We start from the raw sequence: 20,827 nt of genomic DNA on the forward strand, positions 1-20,827 counted from the left end.
GGACCCAGCCCTGGTGCTCCTGGTGCTCCTGGCCTTGGAGGGGCAATCCTGGGGTTGTGGGACAGGTGGGTCGGGGCTCCTGGCCATGCACAGGCTGGGGCCGTGTCTCTGCCACACACCAGGCCAGCAGGACAAGGTGAGGTGCTTCTTCTGCTACGGGGGACTACAGAGCTGGGAGCGTGGGGATGACCCCTGGATGGAGCACGCCAAGTGGTTCCCCAGGTAAGTGCCCGTGGGCACTGCAGGCGCGGCAAGGGCTAGGGAAGGGCCCAGAGAACCCTGTCCAGCCGAGACCAGGGCTGGCCCAGCTGCCTGGTTGCCCCAGTCCTAGGGTGTCCTAAGGTCTCGGGCAGGAAGCAGTCCCACTCTGCATGTAGAGCGCTCTCTCTCTCTCTCTCTGCCTTTCCTCCATCTCTCTCTCCTGTTCTTCCTTCTTGCATGCACAGATCCAGTCTCTAAAACAGTCTAGCCAGGAGGCTGCTGCCTTCTCAGGGTGAGGGAGGGAGAGAGGGAGGGTGAGAAGGGTATACCCGTATACCCACTGCTGCCTTCCAGGGAATCCACTCTATCTTCTCAGGGAGATCTAGTGCTATCTTCCCAGGGGATCCACTCCTTCCTTCCCAGGGGGATCTAGTGCTATCTTCCCAGGAGGATCCATTGCTGCCTTCCCAGGAGATCCACTGCTCTCTTTCCAGGGGGATCCACTGCTGTCTTCCCAGGGGACCCACTTCTGTCTTCCCAGGGGGAAATCACTGCTGCCTGCCCGGGGGTGGGGATGACCGCTGCTTTCCCAGGGGGATCCACTGTTTCCTTCCCAGAGAGACCCACTGCTGCCTTTCCAAGTGGATCCACTGCTATCTTCCCAGGGGGATCCACTGCTGCCTTCCCAGGTGGATCCACTGCTGCCTTCCCAGGGGAGATCCACTGCTGCCTTCCCAGGGGGGAATCACTGCTGCCTTCCCAAGGGGATCCACTGCTGCCTTCCGAGGGGAGATCCACTGCTGCCTTCCCGGGGGGGGGGAGTCACTGCTGCCTTCCCAAGGGGACCCACTGCTGCCTTCCCAGGGGAGATCCACTGCTGTCTTCCCAGGGGATCCACTGCTGTCTTCACAGGAGGGATCACTACTGTCTTCCAGGGGATCCACTGCTAACTTCCCAGGGTATCCACTATTGTCTTCCCAGGAGGGATCCACTGCTGCCTTTCCAGGGGATCCACTGCTGTCTTCCCAGGGGGATCCACTGCTGCCTTTCCAGGGGATCCACTGCTGTCTTCCCAGAGGGATCCACTGCTGCCTTCCCAGGGGGATCCACTCTATCTTCCCAGGGGGATCTGGTGCTATCTTTCCAGGGGATCCACTGCTGCCTTCCCAGGGGGATCTACTACTGCCTTCCCAGGGGGATCTAGTGCTATCTTCCCAGGGGATCCATTGCTGCCTTCCCAGGGGGATCTAGTGCTGTTTTCCCAGGGGGAATCTAGTGCTATCTTCCCAGGGCATCCATTTGCTGCCTTCCCACGGGATCCACTGCTGTTTTCCCAGGGGATCTACTGCTGCCTTCCCAGGAGGATCACTGCTGCCTTCCCAGGGGGATCTAGTGCTATCTTCCTAGGGGATCCATTGCTGCCTTCCCAAGGGATCCACTGCTATCTTCCTAGGGGATCCACTGCTGTCTTCTCAGGGGGGATCACTGCTGCCTTCCCAGGGGAGATCCACTGCTGCCTTCCCAGGGAGGACCTACTGCTGCCTTCCCAGGGGATCCACTGCTGCCTTCCCAGGGGATCCACTCCTTCCTTCTCTGGGGGATCTAGTCCTATCTTCCCAGGAGGATCCATTGCTGCCTTCCCAGGGGATCTAGTGCTATGTTCTCAGGGGATCCACTGCTGCCTTCGCAAGGAATCCACTGTTGTCTTCCCAGGGGGAATCATGCTGCTTTCTGAGGAGATCCACTGCTGCCTTCCCGGGGATCCACTGCTGTCTTCCCAGGGGACCCACTGCTGTCTTCCCAGGGGGGATCACTGCTGCCTTCCCAGGGTGGGGATGACCACTGCCTTCCCAGGGGGATCCACTGTTGTCTTCCCAGGAGATCCACTGCTTTCTTCCCATGGGGGATCTACTGCTGTCTTCCCAGGGGATCCACTTCTATATTCCCAGGGGATCCACTGCTATCTTCCCAGGGGATTCACTGCTGCCTTCCCAGGGGATCTCTGCTGCCTTCCCAGGTGGATCCACTGCTGCCTTCCCAGGGGAGATCCATTGCTGCCTTCCCAGGGGGGGATCACTGCTGCCTTCCTAAGGGGACCCACTGCTGCCTTCTCAGGGGAGATCCACTGCTGCCTTCCCAGGGGATCCACTACTGTCTTCCTAGGGGGGATCACTGCTGTCTTCCAGGGGACCCACTACTGTCTTCCAGGGGATCCACTGCTAACTTCCCGGGGGATCCACTGCTATCTTCCCAGGGGATCCACTACTGTCTTCCTAGGGGGGATCACTGCTGTCTTCCAGGGGACCCACTACTGTCTTCCAGGGGATCCACTGTTGTCTTCCCAGGGGGGATCCACTGCTATCTTCCCAGGGGATCCACTCCTGCTTTCCCAGTGGGACCTACTGCTACAGGGCATAGTAGAGCCTTGGGAGCAGGTGAAAGCCAATCATGAAGGCTCACTGGGCTGGAACTTGATGGTGGGTCTGTGGCAGCCCAGCCTTGGCCTGACACTTCAGGTCTGGTCTCCAGGTGCCGGTTCCTGCTCTGGTCCAAAGGAAGAGGTTTCATCCACAGTGTCCAGGAGGCCTGTGCCCCCCTGCTCCGCCCCTGGGTGAGTCTCAATGGCTGGAATGGAAGTCACCTTGAGGAAGGGCATCGTGTGACCTGGGTCCTGACCTTGAGGAGGGGCATCATGTGCCCTGGGTCATGACCTTGGGATGGGTATCATATGCTCTAGGTCACGACCTTGGGAAGGAACAATCATAGATCGGGGCTCAGGTGGGTAATGGCCCACCCTTCCTTTCCTTAAGCACAAATGTTCTCCTACCAGGACCGATGGGAAGACCCAGAAGATAGGGCCCCTGTGGCACCCTCAGGTGAGCTTTCTGCTTCCTTGGCACCCACGACCTGGGCTGTGGCCTGGAACAGGAGTGTCCCCACCCACTGGACAGCTGAGACACTGAGGACACGGGCATGCCCATGCACAGGGTTCCCTCGGGGGGAAGTGCGGGGGGGCGCTGGGTGGCCTCTGCCGGGGCCTTCACTGCCCATGGCTTCTGAGAGCTGCCGTTGTAAGCAGATTCAAAAAGGAATCTATGGAAGAAACAGCTTTCAACCGCTCTGTGGGTCTCCAGGGGCCTATGGCTTCCCGCCTCAAATCCCATCTGAACTTGCCAACTCTGTGCCCATGGGCAGACATCCTTTTCCCCTGAGCCTGGCCCTGGGAATGGGGTAACGGCAGCCCCAGCCCCATTTGGGATTGCTTGGGTCTGTGGGATGCTTTGTGTCCACAGTGACCATGGTGGTCAGTTCACTGTCCTCCCTGGTGACTGGCAGAGGCTGTAAGAATGTGGCCCTCCCAGGCAAAGGGGGACTGACCTTTACTCCCTGTGGCGCACAGACTCCCCTAAGTGTTGATGGCATTCCCTGGCAGGCCACAGGCCTCTCTCTGTGACCTGGACCTCTGCCCTTCCCTCGCTACCAAAAGTGGCCAGCATGGAGGAAGTACCCACATGCACTCAGCATGTCTGCATCACAGCCAGTGGCTGACCTGCTCCAGGAAGAAAGTGGAGACAAGGTGGCAGGGGCCAGAGGCATCTCCGCCCCCTGGACACTTCCTGCCTCCCACCTCTTTCTCTTCTTGCCAGCAGTCCCAGCATGCAACACCTCTGGCCACTGCCCAACGAGTATGTGCGGAAAGCCCTGGAAGAGGGACCATTTTCTTGGTGCCCCACTCCAGCCTCGGGCCTGAGGCGTAGCGCTTCAGGCACTCCCGAGCCAGGCCTGCCCACTCTCAGGGGCAAAACCAGATCTTCCTGGCTGCCAGGCCTGTCTCTGAGCTGGGCCTCACTTTCCACTCAGGGGCCAGGGCTCAAGTCCATTCCTAACTGCCCACAGGTCCTGTCCACAGAGACCCTGACTCCGAACCCAGAGGAGAGACCCAGCCTGAATGTGCCAGAGAACCCGGTGAAAGCAGGGAGCCAGGTGCAGCCAGGGGCCGACCTGGGGGATGGGACCAGGTTTAGCTGCCCCCCTCCAGCCTGGGCAGGTGGGGCGGGCAGAGGCCACTTGTGGGCCTGGTTGACGCTCCCATTGGTCACACAGATAGGGTGGGCCCATGTCCCAGCTCTCAAGGAGCCAGCCAATCCCAGGACCTAAGGGTGCCTGTGGGCTCTCGAGCCCCCAGGAATCCGGGATGCGGAAGAGCAGCTGCGGCGACTCCAGGAAGAGAGGATGTGCAAGGTGTGCTGGGACCGTGCCACGTCTGTCGTCTTCGTTCCCTGTGGCCACCTGGCCTGTGCTGACTGTGCCCCCAGCCTGCAGCAGTGCCCCATCTGCAGGGCTCCCATCTGCAGCTGTGTGCGCACCTTCCTGTCCTAGGCCAGGTGAGCGTCCCGGCTGCTCCCAGGAGCCCCTTCTCCTGAGTGCTGAGACCAACAGCCGTGCCGGGAAGCCAGGGCCGCTTTCCTTACGCCTCCACTCCCAGCCAACCTACTGCCTCACTGGCTTCCTAGATCCAGCACGGGGTCCTGGGCCGGCATGCCCTGCCCGCCGCAGGGAGCCTGGGCTCGCACTTCCTGCCCTGTCAAGTCATGTCCAGGAATTCCGCCAGGCCCAGGGACGTTGGTTATAGAGTTATGATGCTATAGAGTAGTGAAGCGGCAGGGCTGGGGCCTAGACGTGTACCCGGGGCTTTGCAGGGACCCCAAGCTTAGCAATGTGGGTGATGCCCATACTGACTAGGAGCCATTGCCTGCTCAGGGCTCTCGAAGGCCAGTGTGCTCCCAGGACCTGCCAAAGCGGCCAGTCAGAGCCTCCCGGGTGCTGAGGCCCCGGGCTTGGCTGACAAGGAGCGGTGCACTGACACTCGCTCTGCATCTTGCAGGCACTGTGCCCCCGAGCAGGTACCAGGCCTGCCTCTGCCTTTCCCCAGCTCTCGGTGCGTCTGCAAAGGATGCTGAGTGACCAGTGCCTACCGCGCACCAGCTTGAATTCCTGGACTGAAGCCTGGGGTGGAGGACCACCCCACTTGGTGTAGAGAGTGGCTTTACTGTAGTTTTTGGATACTTTCTGAAGATAAATAAAATAGAGGGACACCCCCACCCCAGGGGTGTCCTGTCTCTTCAAGATTCTGTGGATGTTCAGCAGGGACTAGTCTCGTGCATATCCTTGAAGAGACCCTCCTTCTGATTACCCTCTAAGCCCCTGTGTCCTGGAGAAGGGTGAGTTGGAGAGTGGGGTCCTTTTTGTCTACCTAATTGTAGGTACTTGAAGGTTCTTCAGGACTCTGCCCAAAGTGCCAAGAAGAAAGCTTGTCCTGCTCACGGCCCCAGCATTCCCTGTGCCCGGCCCTCGCAGGGACGGGTAGCCTCAGTTCTGGGGGGCTGGGAGGTGGGCTTCATCCGAGAAGAGCTGTAGGTAAGGCAGCAAGAGGTATTTATTCAGAGCGGTGAGGCTTACAGCTCAAGGGTCACAGTGGCGCACCCGGACTTGCTGGTGGGATTCCGTCTTCCCTTCTCGCTGCCCCTTGGGAGCTCTTCATACCCCAGCAGCAGGGGCTCAGGCTGCAGTGCGGCTGCCCGGGGCAGGGCAGTGGAGGAGGACTCCTCAGAAACCATCCAAGCTGTGATGGGGATGAAACTCCAGCAAGGAACGGGGGCTGCCATGTTCTTGTTTTCATTTTTTTTTTTTTAGAAAACAGAAATCACCCACCCTACACGGGCACCAGGCCAGCGTCCTGGTGAGGTGGGCAGGAGCCTGTCTGCAGTGGCCGGGCCCCGCCTCAGTCCCAGGCCGAGGTCAGGTCTCAGGAACGGGTTCAGGGCCTCTTCACTTACGCGGGCCTGCAGGAAAGGGGGCGGTCAGAGAAGGGGGCAGGGGAAGGACCTGCCTGCCTCGAGTTCTTGAAATGCTAGTGTCACAAAACCCACGAACAGACGTGTGGGCGGCCAGGGGACGTGCCCAGGGCAGGAAAGGCTCTGGCCACAGCCCTCTTGGTAGAGGTTGGGCTTGGGGCTGGGAAACAGGGCTTGGGTCTTTTTGCCTACCCAGGGCCCCGCAGGTCTGCCCCAGGGTCAGGAGACCAGACACACGCAGCATGGGTTGCATGTGCTTTAGTCATCCAGCCTGGTGACCTCCTGGCCGGGGCCTGTGTGCGGCCAGCCCCACCTGCTTTCCTCATCTCTCCTGGGAGCTGCACTCCTCCCCCTCGGATGTCCCTGGGCCAGGACGGCCTGGGCTTTCAGACTCAGGAGGGTAGCCGAGAGCCAGCCGCGGCCCGGGGCAGCGGGAGCAGGTGGCTTCACCAAGGGAGCCCAGCTTCCCTTTGCACGTCAGGGCGAATCTGACTGCACAGTGGTGTGCTGGGGGCTCGGAGCCAGGGACTCTGCCCAGCCTGAGGGCTCTGGACAGCCTTTTCAGTGAGGAAAAGAAGTCTGAACTCCCCAAAGAGGAAAGCGACCCCCCACACCTGGAAGTGGCTACGGGAGCCCTCCCCCTCCCCCTGTGCCTCAGGGCCTGACTCCCACAGGCCCAGCACTGCTGGGTCCCAGGCAGGAAGCGGAGCGGAGCCCTCCAGGTGCTGTACTGTAACCCAGGGGGTGAGTGACGGACGGCTGGGTGGGTGGACGGGAGCCTGCCGGCACCCTGGAAGGGGGGGCCCTGTGCTGTGAGCACCACCTGACCCGCAGGTCAGCTGTGAACAGGCTCGGGGGCCATACTTACAATCGCGCCTGCTTGGACAAGAGGCCGGACGGCTTTTCATTGACATGGTACAGAGGGAAAGGGTCAAATCCACCAATGAAATCAACTGAAAGAAATCAAGACCCAAATAAAACCCAAATGATGGAAAAGATGATAGCATGGAAAACAGCCAAGGACACCTTCCCCTCTGTGCCACGGAGGGACCGGAGGGCCTGGGGGAGGCGCGAGCCGGGCGGCCGGCCAGAAGGCCCGGGTGGGCAGGCGGGCAGGCAGAGAAGATGGCCTGGCCCCAGACAGGGCTGGCAGGACCACACACCAGGCCAGACTCCCCGGCTCACCCCATGACCTCCCTAGCACCCCGCGTCCACCCTTGAGGCCGCTGCCTCAGGGGTGACGGCTGGCTTTGTGGGCAGAGCACCCAGTCCTGGCGGTCTCAGTGCAGTGGGCAAGCAGGGCTCCTGTGGCTCCCTCCTCTGCGGCTGTCTGATGGCTGCTAGGACCCAGAGCACAGCTGCAGGAACGCCGCTGGCCCCGGGAATCAAGCCCTAGTTTCAGGGTAGTGTGGGCCCAACTCCCAGGGACAAATTGGCTCTGACGCTGGGGAAGGTCCTATCCACAGGAGCTGTGGGCCATCTCCCTCTGTTCCTTCTCTGCAGCATCTTCTGGTGAGACCACTCCGGGCCAGAGGCCCCACGGGGTCTCCAGAGTCTTGCCATGTCGGGTTGTAAAAGTCTCAGGGGATGGGAAGGAGAGGGCCCCGTGGGGCTGCCTAGTACTGAGGCCTGAAGTGGGCACCTCTGACCAGTAGGCGGTGCGAGCTGTGCCCCTGGGCTGGGCCTTCCTCCCAGGGCAGTTGTGGGGTCTGGGGGCCTGGCTCCATCAGACAGAAGCCCTTAGGTCTGGGAGGGAGGTGGTTGCACCCTAGACCTCAGCTCTTCTCGAGTCTCTGGACCTGAGGCAGGGGTGAGGCATGGGAACAGCAGTGAGGGACTCAGGCCCTGCCCCAGACGGGGACAGGACTCGGAGCTGTCACACAGCCCAGGGGACCTGGATGTGTCACCGACAGGCTGCGGGGGAAGCGACTCACAGCTGTCTTCTTCCTCTGTAAACACACTGACCACATAGCAGCCGTAGATGAAGCCCAGGAGCTGGAAGACACGGCGGAGCAGGGGTGAGGGCTGCGGGCGAGTGTGCTGCAGTGCCAGGGAAGGGAGCCCGTGGATGGCCCCAGGCGACCCCGCCTCTCCGGGCCTCGGTCTCCCCTCTGTAACAGGAGAACTGATCTACGTTGCCTCCTGAGACCCCAAGCTTCAGAAGGGATCCCTGCCCAGGTCAGCAGGAACACGTGGGCACTTGATGGTCACGCTGGCGAGACTCTTGAGCAGAGCCGCGGCAAGGCTCCCTTCCTGCACGCAGGAAGCGTGTGAGGTGGCTTGCGCAGTGTCAGCCTACAAAAGCCAGGTCCTCCCAGAGCTACGAGCTCTCCACCAGCCCTGGCACTCAGCCTGTGTAGGAGCTGCACCTGCTCCTGGCCCACCTGCCGGCGGCGCGCATAGGCGGCGCGCATAGACACCGTCTCTGCTGACCACGGGGAGCCGCCCGGAGGGTGGAGCAGAAGCCGGCCTTGTGGCCCCTTTCCTGCACCCCTTCAGGCCCGGTGCTGTTGTGAGCCTCAGGAGACCGTGACTCTGCGTACAGCCCCTCCCCTAACCAGGGAGCGTTCTGGCCCGAGGATGCCATCTCTGCTCTTCTGAGCCCCAACCAAGTCAGGATACACACACGAGATCCAACGCCGGCCAGGCAGTCCGGTGCTGGTGCTGAGCGCACACTGAGCAGGCCAGGGAGCCTGCAGACCTGCGGGCTCCTCCAGCGAGAGCCCCGAGGCTGCCGGACCCATGACCCGGCGGATGCTGCTGAAGGCCGACTCAGCACCTTCCTGATCCTTGCGTCCCTCCCCACCTCCTGCCCCATCAAGTCTACGCCAAAAGGACCCATATGGGATGGGAATGGCAGCCCAAGCCCCGAGAGGCCGGTGGCTCCCTAAGGAGACACAGGGGAAGGGGACACGGCCACGGCGCTGGTGCGGCCCGCCTGCTGCCGTCCACTGCCCCCGGAGTGCCTGAGGGACTAAGGTAGTCCAGTTCTGTCCTCTCAAACTGCGGCTCCTCATCCAGGGCCAGGGAGCCCCTGGCCAGGTCAGGTGTGGATGAGCGGCAGGAACTCAGTGGTCCAGGCTGGGGTTCTGGAAGCTCGGTTGGCAGCTTCTGTGATCTGCACAGGTCAGGGGCAGCAGCCAGGACAAGCACAGGTCGGGAAGCAGGATGCTGTCTGCCTGGGGAGCGCATGCTCCTCCTTTCTACGGCAGCAGAGCCGGAGCAGCATCTGGGCAGTCTTTGCCCTCACCCGGCAAGCAGAACAAAGCACTGGAAAGGGGCTTGCGCGGCCTGGGCAGTGGCTTGTGCTTCAGTCCTCCGGGGCTGGAGGCCAAGGAGGTGGCAGCAAGAACGTGCGTGCCCACGTCCTCACCTCGGACCTGACCACACCTCTAATTTGGGAACATAGGCTCTGCAGGGTATTAAGATAAAGTTCAACGGAGCTGGGGGTGTCCTAATTCCATCCCAGCCTGTGCCTGCGGGATGTGACCAGCCTACAGAGGGGGCCTCGGCGCGTGGAAGTCCTGTGCTCAGTACCTGCTCATCAGCCTCTTCTCCTACCATCTGCTCTTCCTGGGGAAATGAGAACTTGTGCCACCTCCCTGAGACTCTGGGAGGCAGAGGCCTGAATCTCATGAAGAGTAAACAAGGAGCCATCCAGACCCATGGAGCAGCCTCAACCGGCTGGGCTCCACCCAGCCCTGTTGAGCACCACAGCATCAGAGACTGCGGTTGTGGCTGGTTCCGAGCCCCCTGGGGGGGGGGGTGCTTCTTGGAGCCCACTGGCGGTCCCTTGGCCTCTTGGGATGACAAGGAGGCCAATGTCCAACACAGAGGAAAGCTGGTCCTTCTGAGTGCAAGGAAGGACCAGAGCCTGGAGGAGTCCCAACCCCACACCGCCGCCATGCCTCCTCCTGTCCTGCTGGCTCTGACCCCATACTCACAGCCCCCAGGATCTGCAGACCGCTGTGCAGAGCCTCCACATAGCTGTGCTCCAGGGCGCAGAGGCCTCCCGACACCAGGGCCTGGTCAGGCTGGACCCCGAGGCCCGCCGCAGCCTTCTCCTCACGTGCACGCACACAGCCTAGCCCGTGTTCGCGCCACCAGGAGCGCTGCCGGGACAAGTTGAAGGTGAGGAGCTCACTGTCCTGAGGAGGGGGTGTGGGGGGAGAATAGGTTAGCACGGAGAGGCAGCGTCACACCCCCCGCGGCCCGCACGAGGACAGCCCCTCCTGGCCCACCCCGTCCGCGGAGGCTGCAGCAACAGGGCTGCTCCTCTGCGGGAAGCGCCTGGCCCTCACACCCCTCTTCCCGGAAGGCCCTAGGACTTGCTCTCTGGGGCTCAGAGCCTCCCTCACCCCTCCTTCAAGCATTTGGCCTCCTGTCAGTCTCTCTGACTGCGCCCCAGGCGTGTGGGCCCCCTCAGAGCAGTCACAATCCAGCTCCCCCTCCAGCCTTGAGCCCCAGGCAGGGAGCCAGGCACAGCCCGGGTTCGGCCCAGCTGGCACCTCCGCTGCAGGGGAGCAAGGCTGCCAGGGCCTGCTGTCTGCTCGGGCAGGCTTTGCGGCTGGCCAGGGCAGGGTGAGGTCTGCTCAGCCTGCACCCCGGCTCTGCCCAGCCCCCTCGGCCCTGCCCACCCACACACCTCTGCCAGGCTGGCCTCGGCCCTGCCTTCAGCCCCACCTCCTCCCAGACGCCACCCAAGTTCCCGTCCCCCTTTCTCACAGAAAGCCCTCCTGCAGATTCCCACAGTGCCTCCCAGCCGCTCACCGCAGCACCCGTGCCAGCCAAGACAGTCCTGGTGCCGAGAACCAGGCTGTGAGCAGGGCAAGCCCCTGCCCGTGGGGAGATGCACAGCCAGCAGGCAGTCCCGCACTGGCAGCAGCCCCAGGGGGTCCCGTTCCCTGCCCATGGGGAGATGCGCAGCCAGCAGGCAGCCCCATGGGGTCCCGTTCCCATCCTCACTCGCCTTCGAGAGGCCCCCTACTTCCAGGTAGAAGCAGATGATGAAGACATTCCAGGTGATCCAGACAGCTGCCCACACAATGTACTAGGGAGAGGAGAGAGGTGGGAGCTCAGGTTGAGCCTCGGAGTGTGGGGGCGCAGCCCCCTGCAGTGTGGGGGCGCGGTCCCCTGCAGAAGGGCCCATGAGCACCCCAGGCCTGACGGCCCCATGGTGCTTGGCTTGGAAAAGCACACTCTGAACAGGCAATAGAGTCCCTGGCAGGCTTTCCACACTGCCGCTGAGCGTAGGACTCCACCCCACCTGGGCACCCTGGCCATGGTGCACTAGGGAGCACAGGACCGTCCCAGTCCTGGCTAGCCTGGGATTCACAGTGAGAGCCTGCTGCAGAAGGAGGCTGGGGGGGGGGGGGGGGAGGGAGGGAAGGACCAGGTTGCTGTGGCAGTGCTGAGTAGCCTCAGCAGAGACTGTGGCCTACAGCGCTCACACAGCGAACACCTGATCCGCTGCAAAAAAGACTCAGACCCGGCACAGCTGTGCATAAGTCAGCGCACGGCGTGGGCTGGGACCCAATCACCACGCAACACTGGGCAGGTGCCGGCGCCCCATCTGTGAGCAGAGGCCACACCCTCCCCTGTCCAGCTTCTGAAGCCGTGAATATGCTAAGGGCCTGGGCACCGGATGCACACGGCTCCTCCTGGAAGCAGTCGCTGAAAAAGCGACGTGAAACTGTAACCACTCCGTATGCCACCTTTATAAAACAATTTTTAAGAAGGGAAAAGAAGCCAGGCACTGGTGGCTCACGCCTGTAATCCTAGCTACTCAGGAGGCTGAGATCTGAGGATCGCGGTTCAAAGCCAGCCCGGGCAGGAGAGACCGTGAGACTCCTATCTCCAATAAACCACCAGAAAAAAACCGGAAGTGGCGCTGTAGCTCAAGTGGTAGAGCGCTCACCTTGAGCTGAAGAGCTGAGGGACAGTGCCCAGGCCCAGAGTTCAAGCCCCACGACTGACAAAAAAAAAAAAAAAAAAAGAAGGGAAAAGAAGGGCTGGGAAGGTGGCTCAGTGGTAGAGCGCTTGCCTTGCATGCATGAGGCCCTGGGTTCCATTCCTCAGCACCACATCAGCAGAAACAGCCGGAAGTGGTGCTGGGGTGGTAGAAAGCTAGCCTTGAGCTGAAGAGCTGAGGGTCAGTGCCCAGGCCCAGAGTTCAAACCCCACGACCAATACACACACACACACACACAAACGCACACACACACACACACACACACACACACACACACACACACACACGAGAAAAGAAAAGGCTACAAGTTGGAATTCTAGAGTTCCAGACAGGGAAAAGTCTGAGCACAGGGTGTGGCTGGCCCTTGCAGTGTGCCCAGTGGCCTCTTGGACAGCAGGAGCCAGCGCTGCAAGCCAGCAGCACCGGGGACTCACCGCCACTATGTAGCGTGGCCGGTACTGGATGGTGCCGAAGAGCCCCAAGATGACCATGACGATGTGGACAAAGTTCGCCAGGATGGGCGCCCACTGGTAGCCCAGGAAGTCAAACACCTGCCTCTCCAGGGCAGTAACCTAGAAGGAGTCACGCACGAGAGAGCTACGTTAGATGGGCCACGATTCTGACTTGGTCCTTATGCTCAGGCTGGCGCTGGAATTCTTCAGACAAGACCCTTCAAGTCTACCTGGCCCACCATCGCCACTGAGGATTTCCTCCCTGAACGCCCTCCCCTCTCTCTCCCCCTCCACTCCCCATCTGAAGAATGGGAGTACCCAGTGAGGGGACCCAACAAAGAGGAAGCACCGATCCACAAGCCATTCAGGCCCTGTAGGGCTCCTACGGGGCGCTGGCCAACAGCGGCGGGAGCCTCACTGAGTCCTGGGGGAACGAACGGCTCCCGTCCGTTTGCCAGCTCGGCGGAGCTCTGGGGATAGCAGGGGCTAAGATAGCTCTATGTCCTGACATGGCTGGCCTCTCCTCCGTGCTGGGACAGCTCTGGACCCTGGCCCTTCAGGCCAGCAGAGAGTGACCAATAGGAAGGAAGGGATGACACGCAACCATTCTTGGGGAACCCCATTTCTTGGAGGAAGCCAGCTGAAAAGAGCATTCATCCCTCACCCACACACCACCCACCCACACCCCTCTTTGCAGGGCTCCACACACCACGCACCCCGCACCCCTCCTTCGGCCCACGTGCAGGTGCAGACCAAACCCATGGCATCCCAGCACTTCCCCGGAAGCCAGGGCGGCTGTGGTCAGGAAAGGAAGGAGCATCTGAGAAGGCCTGGAGAGGCCCAGCCACATCCTGGGAGACAGCGCGCTGAGCGGGAAGCAGCCTGGGGCTGAGCCAGGGCTGAGCGCCCCAGATGCCACTGGGCGTCCAGCATCCGTGCGGGGAGGTGTCACCACACTAGATGTCCTAGAGGGCAGCTGGCGAAGGGCAGCCTCCCACCCCCACGGGGCAGGACAGGCTCTGCGGCTCCGTCCCACCCTGGGCCAGCTGGCCACCAGCACTGACCCCTAACCAGGGCTTTGTCCTTCCTCCACCCTGGCCCCTCCTCGCTGCTCGGGGCCTCGTCCTGGAGCCTCCGCAGGTCCGCAGGAAACAGCTGTGGTGGGCATTCCCTCCGGGCTGCCCTGTCTCAGGAGGGGCCCATCCCACACTTCCCTTTTGGGAGGCAGCCATGGAGATGCCTGCTGGTGGGAGGCAGGAGCAGAGGGGCCACCAGCACCGGGAACTGTCCAGTCTTCCCTGATGCCCTTACCTACCTCAGAACACCCCTACCCACCGCCCACCCCCACTGAGCCCCCCCCAATGCCCATACCTGTTACCTCCACTAAGGTCCACACCCACTTGCTGGCCCCACGTAGGAGCTGTTCTGCATCTTGTAGCTGCCTGCACCTAGAGGGTCTCTATGCACCACGTTCCTATCACTAGAGACACGCCCTGGTCTCTGGGGAGAGATGTCCCTGAGCACAAGGGGAACCCCTGAATTGTAGTGGCTGAGCAGTTCCTTACAGGGCCATTCTCAGGACCCAGAGTCAGCTGGTCAGCTGGCTGCTTGGCCCAGCCTCCTGTTCCTGCCAAGCTGACTGAACGCAACAAGGAGAGAGAGGGACGCGAGAGGTTCACGGGGTGCCAGCTCCCCACTGTGCGCCAGCTGCCAGGCTATGATGCTGTCCACAGAAGCTGCTGACTGCTCCAGGCAGCAGCTCCAGCCCAGCCCCCTCCTCACAGATGCCCAGAGTGAGGCCTGAACAGAGGACGCGGGGCTGCCATCTCTGGCAGCAGGACAGATCTACACAGGAGCGCTTCCCAGGCTGCAGGACAGATCTACACAGACAGGAGCACTTCCCAGGCTGCAGGACAGATCTACACAGACAGGAGCACTTCCCAGGCTGCGGGACAGATCAACACAGACAGGAGCGCTTCCCAGGGTGCAGGACAGATCTACACAGACAGGAGCGCTTCCCAGGCTGCAGGACAGACCTACACAGGAGCACTTCCCAGGCTGCGGGACAGATCTACACAGACAGAAGTGCTTCCCAGGCTGCAGGACAGATCTACACAGACAGGAGCGCTTCCCAGGCTGCGGGACAGGCCTACACAGGAGCACTTCCCAGGCTGCGGGACAGATCTACACAGGAGCACTTCCCAGGCTGCGGGACAGATCTAAACAGACAGAAGTGCTTCCCAGGCTGCAGGACAGATCTACACAGACAGGAGCGCTTCCCAGGCTGCGGGACAGATCTACACAGGAGCGCTTCCCAGGCTGCAGGACAGATCTACACAGACAGGAGCACTTCCCAGGCTGCAGGACAGATCTGCACAGGAGCGCTTCCCAGGCTGCGGGACAGATCTGCACAGACAGGAGCGCTTCCCAGGCTGCAGGACAGATCTACACAGACAGGAGCACTTCCCAGGCTGCAGGACAGATCTACACAGGAGCACTTCCCAGGCTGCAGGACAGACTGCACAGACAGGAGCGCTTCCCAGGCTGCAGGACAGATCTGCACAGGAGCGCTTCCCAGGCTGCGGGACAGATCTACACAGACAGGAGCGCTTCCCAGGCTGCAGGACAGATCTGCACAGGAGCACTTCCCAGGCTGCGGGACAGATCTACACAGACAGGAGCGCTTCCCAAGCTGCAGGACAGATCTACACAGACAGGAGCACTTCCCAGGCTGCAGGACAGATCTACACAGACAGGAGCACTTCCCAGGCTGCAGGACAGATCTACACAGGAGCATTTCCCAGGCTGCGGGACAGATCTACACAGGAGCGCTTCCCAGGCTGCAGGACAGATCTGCACAGACAGGAGCGCTTCCCAGGCTGCAGGACAGATCTGCACAGACAGGAGCACTTCCCAGGCTGCAGGACAGATCTACACAGGAGCACTTCCCAGGCTGCAGGACAGATCTACACAGACTAGAGCGCTTCCCAGGCTGCAGGACAGATCTACACAGACAGGAGCGCTTCCCAGGCTGCAGGACAGACCTACACAGGAGCACTTCCCAGGCTGCAGGACAGATCTACACAGACAGGAGCGCTTCCCAGGCTGCAGGACAGATCTACACAGACAGGAGCGCTTCCCAGGCTGCAGGACAGATCTGCACAGACAGGAGCGCTTCCCAGGCTGCAGGACAGATCTACACAGACAGGAACACTTCCCAGGCTGCAGGACAGATCTACACAGGAGCACTTCCCAGGCTGCAGGACAGATCTGCACAGACAGGAGCGCTTCCCAGGCTGCAGGACAGATCTGCACAGGAGCGCTTCCCAGGCTGCGGGACAGATCTACACAGACAGGAGCGCTTCCCAGGCTGCCGGACAGATCTACACAGACAGGAACACTTCCCAGGCTGCAGGACAGATCTGCACAGGAGCACTTCCCAGGCTGCGGGACAGATCTACACAGACAGGAGCGCTTCCCAGGCTGCAGGACAGATCTACACAGACAGGAGCACTTCCCAGGCTGCAGGACAGATCTACACAGGAGCATTTCCCAGGCTGCGGGACAGATCTACACAGGAGCGCTTCCCAGGCTGCAGGACAGATCTGCACAGACAGGAGCGCTTCCCAGGCTGCAGGACAGATCTACACAGACAGGAGCACTTCCCAGGCTGCAGGACAGATCTACACAGACAGGAGCACTTCCCAGGCTGCAGGACAGATCTACACAGGAGCACTTCCCAGGCTGCAGGACAGATCTACACAGACAGGAGCGCTTCCCAGGCTGCAGGACAGATCTACACAGACAGGAGCGCTTCCCAGGCTGTGGGACAGACCCACACTGGACACTTCCCGGGTGCTCATGGGAAAGAAGGCCAACTTTTCAAATGATTCAGAAAAATGTCACTGTGGCGGCCGTGCATGATGGGGAATGAGGCGCGGGCGCGGGCGAGTCCCAGGAGACGTGGCCGGGGTGGCATTCGCACCATGCGATTCCCCTGCAAGAGCTGATGGAGAGCAAGCCGTGGGTGGGCCGGGAGCCCGCAGGTCTGCCCTCGCTGCACCCCACAGCATCTCTTCCTTGTGTTGCTGAAGAAGCCTGCTCTTTGTCCCGGCTCTGCCGTGACCCTGACAGGGTGGACCACAGTCCTGACCTGGCCCCACCCCCACAGGCAGACCACGGAGGGCCTGTCCCTGCGGCCAGGCAGACTCGGACAGGTGCTGGACAGGTGCGTTCACACCACCCCTGTCCAGCCAGATCTGGGGCTCACAGCCACGAGTGCCAGGGGGAGCTAGGCCTCCCATTCACAAGGAGCTCACCTGCCAGGGCCTCCGTGCTGGCCACAGAACAGTCCCTGGGACAGCCCGGGCAGGACGGCCTGAGGAGGACCCAGCCCGGGGCCGCTTTTCCTGTGGCTTCAGAAGAGTGCGGGGCTCCTGCCTGGGCTGCACATGGGCCCTGTGTCTGCATAAACACCCGCAGGAGCGTGCGGGGGGGGGGGGGCATGCCTGCTCCCACGCAGGGTGGGTCAGGCCGCCAGGCAACTGGGGCCTGAGGGGCTTCTGACCCTGCCATTCCCAGACTTGTCCATGGGTGTTTTTCTGACCCTGCCATTCCCAGATTTGTCCATGGGTGTTTTTCTAACTTTTTTTTTGCCGGTCATGGGGCCTGAACTCTGGGCCTGGGCGCTGTCCCTCAGCTCTTCAGCTCAAGGCTAGCGTTCTACCACTGAAGCCACAGCACCACTTCCAGCTTTTTCTGCTTATGTGGTGCTGAGGAATTGAACCCAGGGCCTCATGCATGTGAGGCAAGCACTCTACCACTGAGCCACCTTCCCAGCCCTTTCTAACTTTTTTTTAAGCTGAAGTCCAGAACCAGCCCCTCCTCCGGCTCTGCTCCACGGTGCCCCAGGCCTGGAAGGCTAGCTCACCAGGGCTCAGTGAGCTCACGGGGTGGGGCTGAGGGTGTCTGGCAGTGCCAGGACTGTTGTGGAAGGACTGGAGCCTACCCACACAGCCCCCTCTGGGAGCCGCGGCACTGCCCTTCATACAACGCCCAGCACCTGGGGGCTCTGTCCAAGCTCCTCACTCAGGCAAGGGGGCCTTGTCCACTGGCCTCCTCCCCAGTCCTGGGGAGTCCTGGTCTCAAGCGATGGCAGCCCTCACTCTGGGCCCACCCAGGCAGAGGGGCCTTCCATCCCCCACACTCCATCCAGAACCGGGGACCTGTGTGCCAGGCAGTGCAGCGCACACCGGCCAGGTAGGGCGGTGACCCAGGGCAGAGTCCACGGCCTGGAAGGAGCCGCGCATCAGCGTCACTCTCCAGGACATCTCCCCAGTGCCCCGAGGAAGCGCGCATGCAGATGGTTCTCACTTAGGAAGTTTTGGCATCTCCCTGACTTGCCAAGAGCCCTGGGCCTGGGCAGTGAGGGCAGGAAGGACTGAGGCTGCATGCCAGGCTCCTGCGCACCTGGGACCCCAAGGATCAGAGCCGGTAATTCCACACTTAGGCACGGACAGGCGCAGTCTCCACGGGTTCTGTGGGCACACGTGCAAGGTGTGGGGAGGGCAAAGATCTGGGGTGGGGGCGGGGCCCAGGCCGCGCCAGGGGTCCCCACCAGAGGGGCACACACATGGCTGACAAGTTGTGTCTACACCCAGAACGAATCCAATATCCAAACCCAGGCCTCACCTTCCTGCCTGGAGGACACTAAGCACTGGGTAGGGATGTCTGCCCTCCCTGAGGCCCATGGAGAGGAATGGCGAGAGAGGGCTAATGAGGCAGCTCTCAGCTCACAGGGCCTCCCTGGAGTCTAGGAGGCCCAGGCGGAGGGACAGCCGCACCTTGGAGATGGGGGGTGGCGGAGGGGGGGGGCAGGGTTATCCCTGAGCCAGGGCTGCCCGAGACTCTTGGTGGTCCCGTGGCCATCCACAATCATGAGGCTCTGGTGGCCCTACAGAACCCCACCCTAAACCCTTTGCAGCCCGGGGCTCCTCTGTCTCTGCCTGAGAGCAGAAGGCGGTCTGTGAACGGGTCTAGCATCAGCTGGCTCAGGGCCTGCGGAGTTCACACTGTTCTCCAAAGCTGCTTGGGCTTTTTGTCCTTGTAACTTGGTAACAAAACTCTCAGGCTTGTCCGAACAAGGGGGAGGGGGGGGAGGCCGGGCCTCTCCCCCAGCAGAGACCAAAGTAGTGTTCCTCCCAGAGCAGAGGAGGGTGGACAGTCCCCAACGGCCCCCGGGCCAGGACAAAAGGCCTTTGACAACTCCCCGCTGCATTCCGGCTGCGGCCCTAATAGACGCAGCCAGGGACAAGGTCTGCCTGGTCCCTGAAGCTGGCCTGGACCAGAGACTAGCTTGGCAGAATCCCGTCCAGGGAAGCCCGGCTGCCCTTCAGCCAAGAGGCCTCTTTCCTTCTCAGCTGGGACCCAATTTCCCAGGTCCTGCCACAGATCCCAACACTCGGCCATAAAACCCCCACGGGACCCGAGCCCCGTTTCTCCTGCCTCATCCCAGACACTTGTCGACCCCAGATGTGTCCTCACCAAATTCCACACACTGAACCCAGAGCCAGCGCCCATCTACCCTGGCGAGGCGGGACGCCAGCCCTGGGGGACAGCTGGGCCCAGCTCCGAGGCTGGCGAGCCCGCCCGCCCTCCTCCCCGCGCCCGCCAACCACACCGCTCCGCAGCTCTTCCCTCCGGGCGGCCGAGGCACGGCGTCCAGACGGGGCCCACGCGCGCCCGGCCCCGGGACGCGGACCCTAGACCCAGGGCCCTCCATCAGCATCTCCGCGACACCTTTGTCCGGAGCCCGCTCCGGCCAGGCTCCGCACGCGGGCCCGCCGCGCCTCCCCGGGCGCATAGACGGCGGGGCGGCGAGACGGTGGGGCGGGGGGGGGGGCGGCGGGGGGGCGGGGGGGCGGGGGGGCGGGGGGCGGCGGGGCGGCGGGGGGGCGGGGGGGCGGGGGGCGGCGGGGCGGCGGGGCGGCGGGGCGGCGGGGCGGCGGGGCGGCGGGGCGGCGGGGCGGCGGGGCGGCGGGGGGGGGCGGCGGGGCGGCGGGGCGGCGGGGGGGGCGGGGCGGCGGGGGGGGGGCGGGGCGCACAGACGGCGGGGCGGCGGGGGGCGGCGGGGCGCACAGACGGCGGGGCGCGCGGGGGGCGGCGGGGCGCACAGACGGCGGGGCGCGCGGGGGGCGGCGGGGCGCGCGGGGGGCGGCGGGGCGCGCGGGGGGCGGGGGGCGGCGGGGGGCGGCGGGGCGGCGGGGGGCGGCGGGGCGCGCGGGGGGCGGCGGGGCGGCGGGGCGCACAGACGGCGGGGCGCGCGGGGGGCGGGGGGCGGCGGGGGGCGGCGGGGCGCGCGGGGGGGCGGGGGGCGGCGGGGGGCGGCGGGGCGGCGGGGGGCGGCGGGGCGCGCGGGGGGCGGCGGGGCGCGCGAGGGGCGGCGGGGCGGCGGGGGCGGCGCGGGGCGGTGGGGGGGGGCGGGGGGCGGCGGGGCGCGCGGGGGGCGGCGCGGGGCGGTGGGGGGGGGCGGGGGGCGGCGGGGGGGCGGCGGGGGGCGGGGGGGCGGTGGGGCGCGCGGGGGGCGGCGGGGGGGCGGCGGGCGGCGGGGCGGTGGGGGGGCGCGGGGCGGTGGGGGGCGCGGGGCGGTGGGGGGCGCGGGGCGGTGGGGGGGGGGGCGGGGCGGCGGCGGGGGGCGCGGGGCGGCGGGGGGCGGCGGGGGGCGGCGGGGCGGCGGGGGGCGGCGGGGCGCGCAGCGGCGGGGCGCGCGGCGGCTCCCCTCGGGAGCGCCCTCCACCTCGGGCCAGTCTCGCGCACGGAGCCTCGCTGCCCCTCCGCTGCCCCGCGCCCGTCGGGCCGCACGCGGCCCTCGTCCCGCCCCGGGCTGACAGCGCGGCCCGCCGAGGGGCTGCCGGAGGCTCCGCTCGGGTCGCGCCCCGCACCTGCCCCTCTTCCCCGACGCCCCCCGCGGGCGGCCGGGGAGCAGACGCGGGGCGCCGGCCGGCCGTCGTCCCGCGTGGTGTCCGCGGGTGGCGCGCCCCGGCGGGCGGACGGAGCGGCCGCACTCACCAGCTGCAGGACGCAGAGCGCGAGGAGCGTGCAGCGGCCCGAGCAGCAGCCCATGGTGCCTGCGCCGCGCGCCCCGCGCCTCCGCCGCCTGAGTGGGCCGGGGTGGGCCCCGCCCCCGGTCGGTCCCGTCCCCCGGTCGGTCCCGTCCCCCGCCCCGCCCCGCCCCGCCCCCGGCCCAGAGCCCCGGCCTCAGCTCCCCCCCCCCCCCCCCCCCGGCCCCTCACCCCGCCCCGCCCCCGGCCCAGAGCCCCGGCCTCAGCCCCCCCCCCCCCGGCCCCTCA

General features: G+C 64.0%; 1 protein-coding gene across 1 annotated transcript; it reads right to left on the reverse strand.

Annotated features, from left to right (window-relative positions):
* Positions 1–5,620: 5,620 nt before the first annotated feature.
* Nkain4 (sodium/potassium transporting ATPase interacting 4) lies at positions 5,621–20,626 on the reverse strand. Its single transcript, XM_042672230.1, has 7 exons — positions 20,547–20,626; positions 12,462–12,599; positions 11,026–11,106; positions 10,001–10,204; positions 7,991–8,051; positions 6,925–7,009; positions 5,621–6,044 (listed from the first exon to the last, which is right to left on the reverse strand). The coding sequence occupies exons 1-7, from the start codon at positions 20,598–20,600 to the stop codon at positions 6,035–6,037; spliced, it is 633 nt and encodes a 210-aa protein (XP_042528164.1). The 5' UTR covers positions 20,601–20,626; the 3' UTR covers positions 5,621–6,034.
* Positions 20,627–20,827: the final 201 nt, after the last annotated feature.

This window comes from Dipodomys spectabilis, unplaced genomic scaffold, assembly GCF_019054845.1.
Source record: "Dipodomys spectabilis isolate Male_0828 unplaced genomic scaffold, ASM1905484v1 ptg000691l, whole genome shotgun sequence".
Lineage (NCBI taxonomy): Eukaryota > Metazoa > Chordata > Mammalia > Rodentia > Heteromyidae > Dipodomys > Dipodomys spectabilis.

What these genes read in the sequence shown, in the direction of transcription:
- Nkain4 (XM_042672230.1), bottom strand. Translation starts at nt 20,600, where the DNA reads ATGGGCTGCTGCTCGGGCCGCTGCACGCTCCTCGCGCTCTGCGTCCTG. An exon ending in AAGTAGGGGGCCTCTCGAAG is followed by an intron (nt 10,205 to 11,025) that starts GCGAGTGAGGAT and finishes CCCCCTCCTCAG; the next exon opens with GACAGTGAGCTCCTCACCTT. An exon ending in GTCTGCAGATCCTGGGGGCT is followed by an intron (nt 8,052 to 10,000) that starts GTGAGTATGGGG and finishes CGTGTCTTCCAG; the next exon opens with CTCCTGGGCTTCATCTACGG.